Source organism: Sus scrofa, chromosome 2 (genome assembly GCF_000003025.6).
Source record: "Sus scrofa isolate TJ Tabasco breed Duroc chromosome 2, Sscrofa11.1, whole genome shotgun sequence".
NCBI lineage: Eukaryota > Metazoa > Chordata > Mammalia > Artiodactyla > Suidae > Sus > Sus scrofa.
The window spans coordinates 103,513,163-103,526,412 of NC_010444.4; the positions used below are offsets into that span (position 1 = coordinate 103,513,163).

General features: G+C 38.6%; 1 protein-coding gene across 3 annotated transcripts in view; it reads left to right on the forward strand.

Moving 5' to 3' along the window:
* ERAP2 (endoplasmic reticulum aminopeptidase 2) overlaps positions 1–13,250 on the forward strand; it is a 53,058-nt gene that overhangs the window by 2,738 nt on the left and 37,070 nt on the right. For all 3 annotated transcript variants that reach the window (XM_021085395.1, XM_003123801.6, XM_013994998.2), the window contains exons 2-6: positions 573–1,259; positions 5,220–5,358; positions 8,838–8,972; positions 10,594–10,714; positions 12,926–13,080. In XM_021085395.1, the coding sequence (XP_020941054.1) occupies positions 715–1,259; positions 5,220–5,358; positions 8,838–8,972; positions 10,594–10,714; positions 12,926–13,080 (1,095 nt within the window). In that variant the 5' untranslated portion in view covers positions 573–714. The remainder of the gene's footprint in view (positions 1–572; positions 1,260–5,219; positions 5,359–8,837; positions 8,973–10,593; positions 10,715–12,925; positions 13,081–13,250) is intronic.

Below are 13,250 nucleotides of genomic sequence, written 5' to 3' on the forward strand. Positions count from 1 at the left end.
GTGGTGTATGTCACAGATGTGGCTCGGACCTGGCATTGCTGTGGCTGTGGCGTAGGCCGGCAGCTACAGCTCCCACTAGACCCCTGGCCTGGGAACCTCCATATGCCTTGAGTGCAGCCCTTTAAACAAAAACAAAACAAAACAAAAGCTAAAAATAATAGTAATATCTGGTATCCAAAGGATACTGAGTGCTCTTCATGACTTATTAGGACAAAATAGAGATATCTGTGTGGTTTACTCTCAGGTGTCCCCGGTATACTCTTAATATGACATACCTAAATGTTAAAAAAAAATTCAACATGCAATGAATTTATACATCTACCTTCTGTTCATTGCACAGGAATGCAGAGGGGATTCCACAGAGGCAATGACAAGATAGAGTCTTGCATTTGAGCTCTAAGTTTTAAAAATTTTAATAACCAGATGATAGATGATGCTATTTTGTGGATATTTGTTCTGATTCTGACAGAGAGCAGGTTTTCCCCATTCACATACACCCCTTTACTTTTTAAGGTTTAATGTATGAGTTGAGATTTTTTTCATGCTATAAATGTTTTCTTTCTCCTTTCTAGGTTAAATCTATTTATTGAAACATATTGTTTAGAGCCTGTGTAACATAACTGGAGCCAACGCGGTGCTGTGGAGAACCAGAGGATTTAGCCTGGTTATTAACTTGTCTTCTAGAGAATAGATTTAGTGTCCCACTTTTCTGCAATGGTTAATACACATCGAAAATTAATATTGAATATTTACTGCTCAGCAATCATCCTGCCCCAAATATGTATTTGTTCTCAGTTCACAAGCTCATCTAATGATCAGTACAATGAGAACCCTGGGGTTTTTCCAGTAGCCACCAATGGGGAACCATTTCCCTGGCGTGAGCTAAGGCTCCCCACCAAGGTCATTCCCCTCCACTATGACCTTTTTGTCCACCCAAATCTTACCTCCCTGGACTTCGTTGCATCTGAAAAGATTGAAGTCTTGGTCCGAGATACCACCCAATTTATCATCTTGCACAGCCATGGTCTTGAAATCATGAATGCCACTCTTCAGTCAGAGGAAGATCTGAGATACAAGAAATCAGGGGAAAAGCTAACTGTTTTGAGTTACCCTGCTCATCAGCAAATTGCACTACTGGTTCCAGAGAAACTTATGGCTGACCTGAGATACTCTGTGGCTATTGACTTCCAGGCCAAACTAGCTGATGGTTTTGAAGGGTTTTATAAAAGCACGTACAGAACTCTTGGTGGTGAAACAAGGTAAGATGTAGCTCCAGCTCTTCATAGTCATTTGTGATACCTTCCTTGTGGGTTTTGTCTCTTTGCCAGAAGCCTGCTTCAGCAGTCAGTGATGAAAAGCCCAATAAACTGTGGGAAACTCAGGAGAAGAAGCTTTGCCATTCCCAAAGGAAATTGCAGTAAAGATAGGAAGACAAGATGCAGAGGCATAAATGGCTGGAGGGAGAATAACCAGGAGGAAAGATAAAACAAGACAGACAGGTTTATCTGCTGGGGGAAATGATGGTCAGTGTAGAGAGAGTTGAAATAGGGAAGGCCCCTCAAAGGAGGTGAGCCTCAACCTGGGACCAAAAGAAAATGTACATGAGATTTGTGTTGAGAGGGAGGAAGTGAGAGTATATGCATTTCTCAGAAGCAGCATGGCTCAAATGCAGGAGGCAGAAAGAAGTCAGTTTGGAGAATTGAGAAATATAGTCTATTTGATCAGCTCATGTTTGAGCACATGCCATGTGCCAGACTCTGTTCCAGGCACTGAATGCATAGTGGTAAGATTACAAACTGGGGAGTGGTCAGGGCTATTCTTGCCCAGGAGGAAGTGCATTTAAACTGAGACCTGAATTTTTTCTTTTAAAGGAGACAATCTTGAGGACATCTAAGAGCACAGTGCCCCTGGAACGGCATCAGCAAGTGTAAAGCCTGTGAGGCAGGAGACATTGAGAGACACAGGCCAGCACAGCTTTGGGAGAGTGAGCGAGGGAGAGGATAAAGTAGAACGGTGTCAGATCAGGTAGAGACTTAGAGCCTCTTATAAGTAGTTTAGTCTCTTACTTAGAGGCAATGGGAAGTCACTGGAAAATCCTAATGCGATGTATGCTTTATAAAGATCAAGGATACATTGGTGGTACATTTTAGAGAGAAAAAAGGGAAGCAGAGGTGTCTTGTAAGAGGTCATTGCAATTGTTCAGACAAGAAAGATCTGGTGACTTGGACCAGGCTGGTCATGGAGTGAAGTGATTGAACTTGGCATGTGTTTGGAAAACAGAATTTGCTGACATGTTGGTTATGTAAGGTGAGTGAAAGAGGCATCAAGGAGGCTTCACAGAGTGGATGCTTTGGTTGTCCAGGGCCAGGGTCCATCTCAGAGCAAAGGAGAGTCTGGTTTTAGTGATGTCCTACCTTTTATCAGTTGTATTCAATTTCTAGTTTGAGAAACCTGAATATAATGGTTTTACCATGCAGGGGTTATTTTTCTCAGGCAACAAGAATCCCAGAAGTAGGGCAGCTCAGATTTGCTACAGGAAGTCAAGACACAGGCTCCTATCTTTCTTCTCAGCCATCCTTAGTATGTACTTTCCCCCAATACAAGATGATTTCTGTACCTCTAGGCATCAAGCCCACACTCCAGGCAGGTAAAAGAGGGAAATGGGGAGTAAAAAAGTAAAATGCAAAAAGAAACATTCCAGCTGAATCTGATCCCTTTTACCAAACTTTCTCCCCCTATGACTTCAACTAGGCCAGAATGATTCATGTGCCCACCAAGTCACAAGAGAGCTAGAAAGGTGATTCTTTTATCCAGACACACTGCCTTCCTGAACAAAATAAGGATTCCACTGGAACTGAGGAAGGGGAGTGGTAGACTGTGATAGGCGACATTTTTTTTTTTTTTTTTTAGGGCTATATCCGCAGCATATGGAGGTTCCCAAGCTAGGGCTTGAATCAGAGCTGCAGCTGCTGCCCTACACCACAGCCACAGCAATGCTGGATCCGAGCCACATCTGCAGCCTACACACAGCTCTCGGCAATGCCAGACCCTTAACCCACTGAGCAAGGCCAGGAATCAAACCCAAATCCTCCTGCATCCTAGTCAGGTTCATTAACCACTGAGCCATGAAGGGAACTCCAGTGGTAGGCGACTTTAGCAGTGCAGTGTGTACTGTACAGCTTCTCTCCCTTCCCCACCTCAGGTGCTCTCTGCCCTGTGGGGCTCACGAGCCCACCCCACAACCCCCAGCAGTCCCCTGAGGATAGCCCTTCCCCAGGCTCCCCTCCCCTCCTTGCAGCCTCATTCAGAAGCCTGTTCTCAGGTCCTGCACAGTATTGGATTAGAAACTTATCAACTTCTCACTGAGGCACCACATGACCAGTAATGGTTTCTTTCCTTTTTTTTTTCCCTTTCATTTTTTTCAAGTGACAAAATCTCCACCTTAAAGAAATACATTTTGGAGTTCCTGTCATGGCGCAGTGGTTAATGAATCCGACTAGGAACCATGAGATTGCGGGTTCGGTCCCTGGCCTTGCTCAGTGGGTTAAGGATCTGGCATTGCCGTGAGCTGTGGTGTAGGTTGCAGACGTGGCTCGGATCCCGAGTTGCTATGGCTCTGGCGTAGGCTGGTGGCTACAGCTCCAATTCGACCCCTAGCCTGGGAACCTCCACATGCCGCGGGAGCGGCCCAAGAAATAGCAAAAAAAAAAAAAAGAAAGAAAGAAATACATTTTAAGGATATAATTTGAGGCAGCAAGGGAGACCAGAGGGATGAGGATTTTGTAGAGTAGGATGTGGAAAGCAACCCTTTCCAACGTGCCTCCCATAATTAACTGTAGGCTATTTCCAACTCTTAAGATGAATCAGTCAGCTCTCTTCATACTCAGTCATCTAGTAGGTCTTAACATGTAGGATGATTTGCAGGACAGTGTCGACAGAATCTTATGATTCTCTCTTTCTTTTTCACACACACACACACACACACACACACACACACACACCAACACCAACCTAAAATATAAAAATAATTCAGTCAACAACAGTCCTTTGAGAAGCAGGAAGTCACTCCTTTGCATGCAGTGCTAAAATTAATTGTATAAATAGCCAAGAAAGTCCTAACGTTTAGCAAGACTTACTATGACTAAAATTTCACATTAGTAAAAATTTTTTGAGGCCCTTGGGATTCCTTTACATTGGTAGGACCTGTTGGACCCACATCCAGGTGATTCCCAAGGCCCCCCCAAAAATCACCTAGACCCCCAGCCTCCCTTTTCCAGCTTGTTTTATGGAAACAGAGTAAACTTAGGCCTTTGCCCCCTTCTGGCTCTTCTTACCCTTTATCAGTCCCTTGAACTTTTCTGTTGTGTCCTCCTTCTCCAATCAAAATATACTTCCAGACTTTATACTTCTAAATTAAAGCTTGAAAGTCTAAAGAATAAATCTGAAACTATGCCATTTCAAGCATTATCAAGGTGATGGAAAGTAGGGATTTGGTATAGTCTGAAGGCTGGAGCTGCTTTGCTGGCAAGCAGAAAGTGCTAGAAGTGTCTGGAGGCCTAGGACCCAGGAAGATCCTTAGCAGGCTACATGATGATAAAGGAATATGAAAACCCAGCTTCGTGCCTCCAGGAGGGGAAAACTTGAAAGTATAGTTTCCACCCCGGGGCTCCCTGGGGATGAGGCTGAAGCTGGGGTCTGACCTGGCTTCTTCCTCTTCTCTATCCTGCTTCCCTCACTTCCTTACCTGTTTCTCTTGGCAGCCTGTTCTTATACATCAGGATCTGCTTCCTGGGAACACAACCTAAGACCTCATTCATGTCACAAGTACTCAAATGTCAGATTGAGGCCTGCTCAATCTACTAATTTCCTAGTTAACTTTGAAGTTAAATTGGGCCTGCATCTCCCAGCTAAGGATCCTGGCAACGTCCCTAAACTGCTCTGGGCCTCAATATCTTTATCTTCCATGAGTATGAACATGGTCATGGAAATGAGAATATCTAGCACCATGCACTATTCATGACTGGCAGCTACTAAACAAAATTTTACTCTCATTTTTTCTCATTTTCTTTAGGGTCTGGATTCACTAAGATTACAGTTTGAGAAACATATCTTCATGTCTGATAAGCTGTGTTCTGAAAGTACAAATTCATTTATTTTTTTCTTTCTTTCTTCTTTGCTTTCACTTGTATATTCTGGCTGGAATGTACTTCTTTTCACAGAACAATAGCAGTAACGGATTTTGAGCCAACCCACGCACGGATGGCTTTCCCTTGCTTTGATGAGCCATTGTTCAAAGCCAACTTTTCAATCAAGATAAGAAGAGAGAGCAGACACATTGCCCTATCCAACATGCCAAAGGTATTGCCACTTTTAGAAACTTTGGGGATTTGTTTTCAAAATGAACCTTGGTCTTTGCAGTATTGTGTTTTATTATTTCCTTTGTGTTTTAGGACTTAAGCCATTCATTCATTTTTAATCCACCTACATATTACATAATAATTGCAGTCCATCTAGATCTCAACATCTTTCTGTTTAGGCATTATTACACAAGAAGCTTTTTTAAAAATTGCTTTATATTTTATTTGTATTTATATGAAACCAGTGTTCTTTTAAATTACTTGACGGACAGTGGAATTCAGAATCACCCAGAACTTTAAACTTAAACTTCTCAGACTTTAATATTCAGATGAATCATCTAAGGATCTTGTTAAATTTCAGATTCTAATTCAGTCAGTCTTGGGGTGAGGCTCAAAATTCTTCCTTTTTAACAAGCTCCCAGGTGATGCCATTGCTGCTGGTCCAGGGACTATATTCCAAGTGGTAAGGATCCAGAGAACTGTGCTTGGGTCCATCCTGGAAATTCTGATCTAGTAATCTCTGATGTCACTTAAAAATCTTTTTTTTTTTTTTTAAGTTCCATGAGTAGTCCTTAAAATTATGTAAGACAATTATTTATCATAGTTACAGACTTTTAATAGAGAAGTTTTAATTGAAATTTTATTTGGTTCATATTTGTATTCAAAAGGCAGAGACTGAATAACACAGCAGACCCTGAACCTCATTTGATATTTCCTCACTAATGATGTGCTCGCCTTTTGTGCAGTTGAGCAAAATGTTAAATATTTCCCCATTGCTACTAAGAAGTAGGATAAAAATAGAGGGCCTCCTGACAGTACTTCAGCAGGATGAACAGCCCAGAAAGCAGCTTGTGGCCCCACCCCATCCATTTTCCTCTCTGCCTTTCCAGGGACCTGTCTCTGTGGAGGAAGGGGGAAATGTGCCCTTAAGCTAGAAACTGAACTTTTCCCAGATTTCTGTTTAATGCTGGACAAGTTTTTGCTCTGAAATCCTGGCAAAGCTGATCCAAGGGGAAAGTGACACATTCCACATGAGATATATCCCACGGTTTGTCCATGGTCCTGCAGATGGCAATTTAATTAGCCTACTCCTTTTCAGGTTGAAAGGATCTGCTCCTCTACTCCAAGTCTTCTCTCCAACTAAATGTTCATTTAAGGGCAGTTCTTTCCTGGCAGCTTTAATTAATACAGTTTTTCACATGAATGATCATAAAAGGTAAAGTAAAAAATGCAGTTAATAATGCCTTTTAATTAAAATATAAACATAAATTGTCATTTCATTATATTAGAATTTCCTTTTTCTAGCTTTAGAAACCTCCAGCAACTTCTCATATTGAAGAAAAATAAGTGGAAACTTTGAAAATATTTTAAATAATCCTTGACTTTTTCACTGCCTTAGCTGACTGGACCAGTGCTCTGGATCATAACTTTTTTAGCAAATAGTGGCTTAACTTTCTGCTTCTCAATGACATGCTCAACCCAGGCTTTCAGGGTTAGCTAAAAAAAAGGATACTGAAGTGATGCTATGATCACCCTCCTTGGCTAATATTTGCAGCGCTTAAGGTGGGCTGTGGACTAGTGAGAAGAAGCAACACATACTAAGTTCTCAGTTTGCTTTGTTAAGAATATAGGAATACAGGTTGAGAATACAAGAAAATGAGGTGGTCAGTCAGGCACTGGTAGAGACAGCATATCTTTCGGGCATTTCTTTGACCCTTTTCTTTCTTAAGGGAACACACACCTGCTGGTGATATTTGCTATGCAAGTAGAATCCTGCCAAAATTGAGAAAACAGCTAAATTCTTGTCTAGCAACAAGTGTTTTATACTTGGAACTTACATCACCATCCTGGAAGAACTTAGGCTAACCCATCACATACTTCCATTTAAAGTAATGTTTATCTACATGGGTCACTCCAGGTTCTTGAACCAAACTCAGCCTCCATAGACTACACATTCCTCTGGGGGTGGGAGGGAGAAGTCAGAGGGAATGCCCACCTGTCTCCTAACTGCCTCTGTCCCCAGATGTCCAGTGTCACAGACTCTTGTTTCCCAACAGTTCTACAGCCTTTCCTCTCTCTCTCCCCTCCCCCATGTACACGCTTGTCTAAATGGTTTTGCTGCTGAGTTTGGTCAGAAGACTGCAATCATAATGCGCCCTCCCCAGCCTCCACCATAACCCCCTCCTCTGCTCAGGATTTGTACCCTTAGAACTCTGGTAGAATCAGACTCCTGAAAAAGGGGGTTGTCGAGCAAAATTAATTTACTGGATAGAGGCAAAACTTACAGCCCTACATATACTGCCACCCTTCCTAAAATATTTAGTCAGTGTCTTCTGCTTTATTGGAACTTAGGAATTGAGTTTTTGATAGAATTCTATAGAATCAAATTCTATAGAATTTATTAGTACAAACATTTGTCACTGATGTAGCCTAGGCAGTTTATGATAAGACTTCAAGCTATTTTTTTTCTCACCAAAGCAAGCTGCAATCTTATCCAAATACATAAAATATGCTTGATAATCCATGGTTAGCACTGTCAAAAACCTGATCCCTTAAATGGGGCTTGGGAAGGGTGAGAGACAAGTCAGTGTAAGAGTCATTACCAATTTGAAGAAGATGGTAGGTTCAGATTACTGGATCTGCAACCATTCAGAATCATGGTGGAAACCATCTCCTGGACAGGCTTTCCAGAGCAAATGAAGATGGAATTCAGTAATTACTCAGTGAATTTGATGGATGCAGCTGACCAGTCTGTAGGCTTAAAACTTTTTCCTTTCTCAGTAGATAGGCAGAAGCTTAAATTACTAATGACCTCCTTGGCCTTACTGCTTTCATTGCTGAATCAATGAAGCAAAGATAAAATAAGACTGTGACTCAAGCTGCCACACAGCGAGTGAAAGAATGAGCAATGTCTTTGGAGTCACACTGCCACATCCACATCTTGGTTCTGCCATGGAACTAGCCATGTGATCTTGGGCAAATAAATTAACATTTCTGAGATGCTGTTTCCTCACTTGCAAAATAACACCTACCTCCCACATAAATGATAGAAGGATTAAAAGGTAATGAATGCAAAGCATCTAGTGCAATTTTGTTTGCCATTTCCTTCTGAAGCAGAGACTTACTTATTATGTAACAAAAAAAAGGGAAAGGGACCATTTTCTGGCATTTTTATACCAATGTTGGAACTTTTGCTTTGCAATAAAGCAGAAGCATCTAAGATGTTTTTATGATTTCAAGTGACAAAATAGGCATCATCTTGGGATCCCAAAAGTAGTACACTGTGTCTTGGAGGAAACCTAGGAATAAAGAAATAAAGGGAGGTGAGGCCCCAGAAAGCTATGAGGAGAGGCGATGATCTAGAAGAACATGAAGTGTCATTCAGAGCTTCAGGCTGTTCTCTAACATACATGGTTTATGTTGTAGGCTTTCTTGTACAATACTCCCAGTTTCAAATACTGATTCTTTCCTATCCTATAGGTTAAGACAATTGAACGTGAAGGAGGTCTCTTGGAAGATCATTTTGAAACTACTGTAAAAATGAGTACGTACCTTGTAGCCTACATAGTTTGTGATTTTGCCTCTGTGAGTGGCACAGCCTCGTCAGGGGTCAAGGTGAGTTTGAGTTCTAATTTTATATACAGTACAGAATAGTATCCTGAGGACAATGAGCTTTTCTTTATTTAAGATTTCTTTATTATCAAAACATCATGCTTATTTACAAAAATAGAGATAGATAAAAAATAAAATGTTACCCACAATCCCATCACCAGGATATAATTACTTGTAATATTTGTGTGAGCCATCAAGGTATCTTCTAAAACTCTGTCTGTTAATATGTAGTAACAGTATATTCTACTTTTTTTCTTTACAATATAATATATGGCTGTTTTGACTCAATTTTCACCAAAATAGCCCATAAAAATTAAATGCCATTAAATATTTCCTATAACATTATATTAATATTTGCATGGTACTCTACTGCGTAGAAGTATCATAAGGATTTTTTAATCAACATCTTATGTTAGCACATTCATTGTTTCCAATTATGTCTTTATAATTTTTAGAGTATTCACCGTTTATAAAATTTACAATACTCAATTATCTTAAAGTTTTGCAAATATCAATGGAAACATGAAAAGTAAAAAAGAACTCTTTACCTCATGGAACCAAATTCTAGACATAAAGAATATTCAAAGAACTATAAAATAATGCTTAAGAAAAATAGCTATAATGTGCCTATTAAAGTTTACATACATATTTTACCTATGGATATGTAGATACATATTATCAGCAATGTGTCTACATACATCTCTGTGCATAGATATATATATATATATGTGCATAGGTATAGATGTGTGAGAGGTCAAATGGTACTTTATTCACAGGATACGGTTCTGCCAGCTTCCCTGAGTTCGCATCCCAGCTCTAAATTTTCTACGTGGGTGACTTGGAGCAAGTTACTTAATCTCATGTGTTTCTACTGCTTAATCTCTAAAATGAAGATAATAGCACGTACTTCACAGGGTGGTTGAGAGGATTAAATTAGATTTTACCTATGTACATTTAGCACAGTACCTGATAAGCCACTGTGGCCATGAATAGATCCTTCCTATAAAATTGTTGAAGAACTTCCATTAATTCAGAGCATGAAAGCAGATTATGAAAGGAAAGTAGCAACATACTTGGAATCCAAGAAAACTGGAATCTAATTTTATTTTTCTCCACTTAATGACTAGTTAATCTAAGGGGAGTCAATGAATATATTTGGGCATTTTTGAGTTTAAAGGTGGTTAAAGGTCAATGGTAGTTAAAGGTTGAACGTGGTTATAATAAGTTCATGAAGGCTTTCTCACCTCATACAATTATGTTTTATTTGAATTGTGTTCATGGCCATAATTTTGAAAGGGTAATTCTCAAATGTGAGAGTATATGACAGTGATGAACTGAAATGGGCTCTCATTAGATAACAGATTAATATAGCTTAAAATATATGAATTAGCATGCAGGGATTGTGTTGTGACAGAAAATACAGGGTTGTTTATAATTTTCAAGACTGACTTTTGCTCTTGTACTTTACAGAACATCTTATTCCCTATTGACCACATGGTTAATGGTATCTCAATAATTTCTTGAAAAATGCGGTCGACCTTTCTTTGGGTGGGGCTTGTTAAGAACGGAATTTTGCCAAGGAGCTGTCATTCAAAGACCACATCTTCTGACCAATATTTCCCAGGTATCCATCTATGCATCCCCAGACAAATGGAGTCAAACACATTATGCTTTGGAAGCATCATTGAAGCTGCTTGATTTTTATGAAAATTACTTTAACATCCACTATCCACTCCCCAAACTGGGTAGGTTCAAATTCCACATCATTGTCTTTATTCTATAGAACTTGCTTTGATTTCTTCCCTCTTTATATGTGATTTAAATGAGCATTGAAGAGGTTCAGTTAGCCCAGAAATCAAAAATTTATACCTCAGAGATGATCCTTGAGTGTAGAAAATAAAGTATTTATGAGAAGCCCAAGTAGTGTGGTTCATTTCTTTATTCTTTTATCAAGTTTACTATTGAAATATCTCCATTTCATGTTAGATTTAGATGGATGAATTTTCTGGAGCACGTTTTTTCTTCTATACCATATTTGTACAAGATAGCCATCTTTTATAAAAGTTGCCAAAGGTTTATGTAAATAGCTGAAAATTGTCCCTCCATCTGTTATCTATGGTGTGTTTAAGGCTAGAAGAATAAGACTGTAGCACAGATTTAAAAAAATTTTTTTGGAGGAAATAGATAATTTGAATATGGTAGTATGGTAGATCTTTATGATCTTTATGTGAGAAGATATACACAGTCTGTATTGGTTGATTTTAATCTTCTATCTTAAAAAATAAAAATTGTGGTTTTTATAATGTTGCAGATACATAAAAACCATGATTTAAGTTTTATAACTCATATAGATTGGTTTTTACAGTTTCTGACAGTGACAAAACATTGTTTTCATTTGGGACTTTAGAACATTTACCTTATCATGTCCTTCCTCTCCTTACCTGCCCAACATCCACATGGTTTTCTTAGAGAATTAAAAGAGACCATCAAAAGACAGCTCCAGGAGTTCCTGCTGTGGCACAGCAGGTTAAAGATTAAAAAAAAAGAAAAGAAAAGAAAAAAAGAAAAAGACATCTCCAGAGGCTTGTTCTGGAGCTTCACTGTATTATTACAGCACAGGTTCTATATACACTTTAGTACAGATATACTAAATCAGTTTACCCATAGTCCACTGCTGTCCTCTATGTCAAAAATCAAGAAATGGTCAAATAACAGCCATCACCAATTTTAAGTTGTTCTTAAAAAATGCAGCATTGAAGACCACAAGAAATGAATGTAATTTAAAATAAAACTAACTGAAAGGAAGCATGTACCTTAAGAAAACATAGAGCAGACAAAATGTTTCTAGTGGCTTTGGGAAATAATCTAATATAAAATCATCAATGTAACTTAGAAAAGCAATCGTTCTCACAGTTGAAGTGCTAATGAATGCTAATCTCTATTAGTGCTAGTTTACTTTTTGATTGCATTATAAATATTTGTTTTTATGCACAAGAATTAACCAGTTCTAATTCCAGGTAATGTAATTGCAAGGCAAGTAACTTGATTTATTTCAGACTTTTTAAAAAAATGATCTTTCTTTTTAGCCAAAGAGCAGTATTTTTCCAGTATGGCCTGGCAGAATAAAAAGAAAAAATCCAAGATTAAATATTAGCCCCAAATTTTCTAACCTACATGAAGTCATTGCCAAGGGTATATGTGTGTGTATATATATACACACACACACACACTCATACACATATATACAAATTAATATACATTATACCAGAGTTGTTTAAAGATTACTAAATTTCACTTTTTTTTTCCCTCTAAGCCTTTGTCAAGAAGTAGAGGAAATATCAATGTTTAAAAGGAAATTGAAGTTAGGAACAATTGATGCCTATAGTGTTTTTCCTCTACTGCCTTAGAAGGACACTAACAGGCTCTATGTACTTGAAATATTGATTGAAGTATTGACTATAGAGATGCTTCTAAAAGTTATTCTCTTGAAATTAAAATCCCTTATTTTTTCTTTTTTTGTAGAAATGAGTTCATTATATGTTTTGAAGAATTCCAAATACATTAGAAATTATTTGATTCCTTATATTCTCAAGGCTTTTTTGGTAGCACTAGTATATAATACAATATAAAATACAATATATGTTTTAATATGAGTGTACTCAGCAGTAATGTATAAGGTATATTTATCATTTAGTTCTTTTAGGGATAGAATGGTTAAATGTTAATAGATTACTTCATCTACAACAAAACTACTAATAGAGCCCATTCTGCTTGATAATGGGTACTGATTATTTTTGGCAACTATAAGACACCATATCAATGTTATGACATTCTTAATGTTTTCAGAAAGTCTGCATGTATATATGAAAAGGGTCATAACATATTCAAGGAAGAAGCAAATCCCACTTCTGGTGTGGAAGCCATAATGATCAAATGTGCTTGTTCTTATTTCTTAGATCTAGTTGCCATTCCTGACTTTGAAAGTGGAGCCATGGAAAACTGGGGCCTTGTCACATATAGAGAGACGTCACTGCTCTTTGATCCCAAGACCTCTTCCACTTCTGATAAACTGTGGGTCACCAAAGTCATAGCCCACGAACTGGCACACCAGGTACCTGGCACTTGTGACATTCTCAGTTCAGAAGGGCATTATACAGAAAACCACCAATATTCCTGAAGCAACATAAAATCATGTCATTTTACTTCTATAGGGAACATAGAGATGATCAAGCCAAACACAATAAGTTAAGTAGCAGAGTGTTCAATCTCTAGACTATGGGT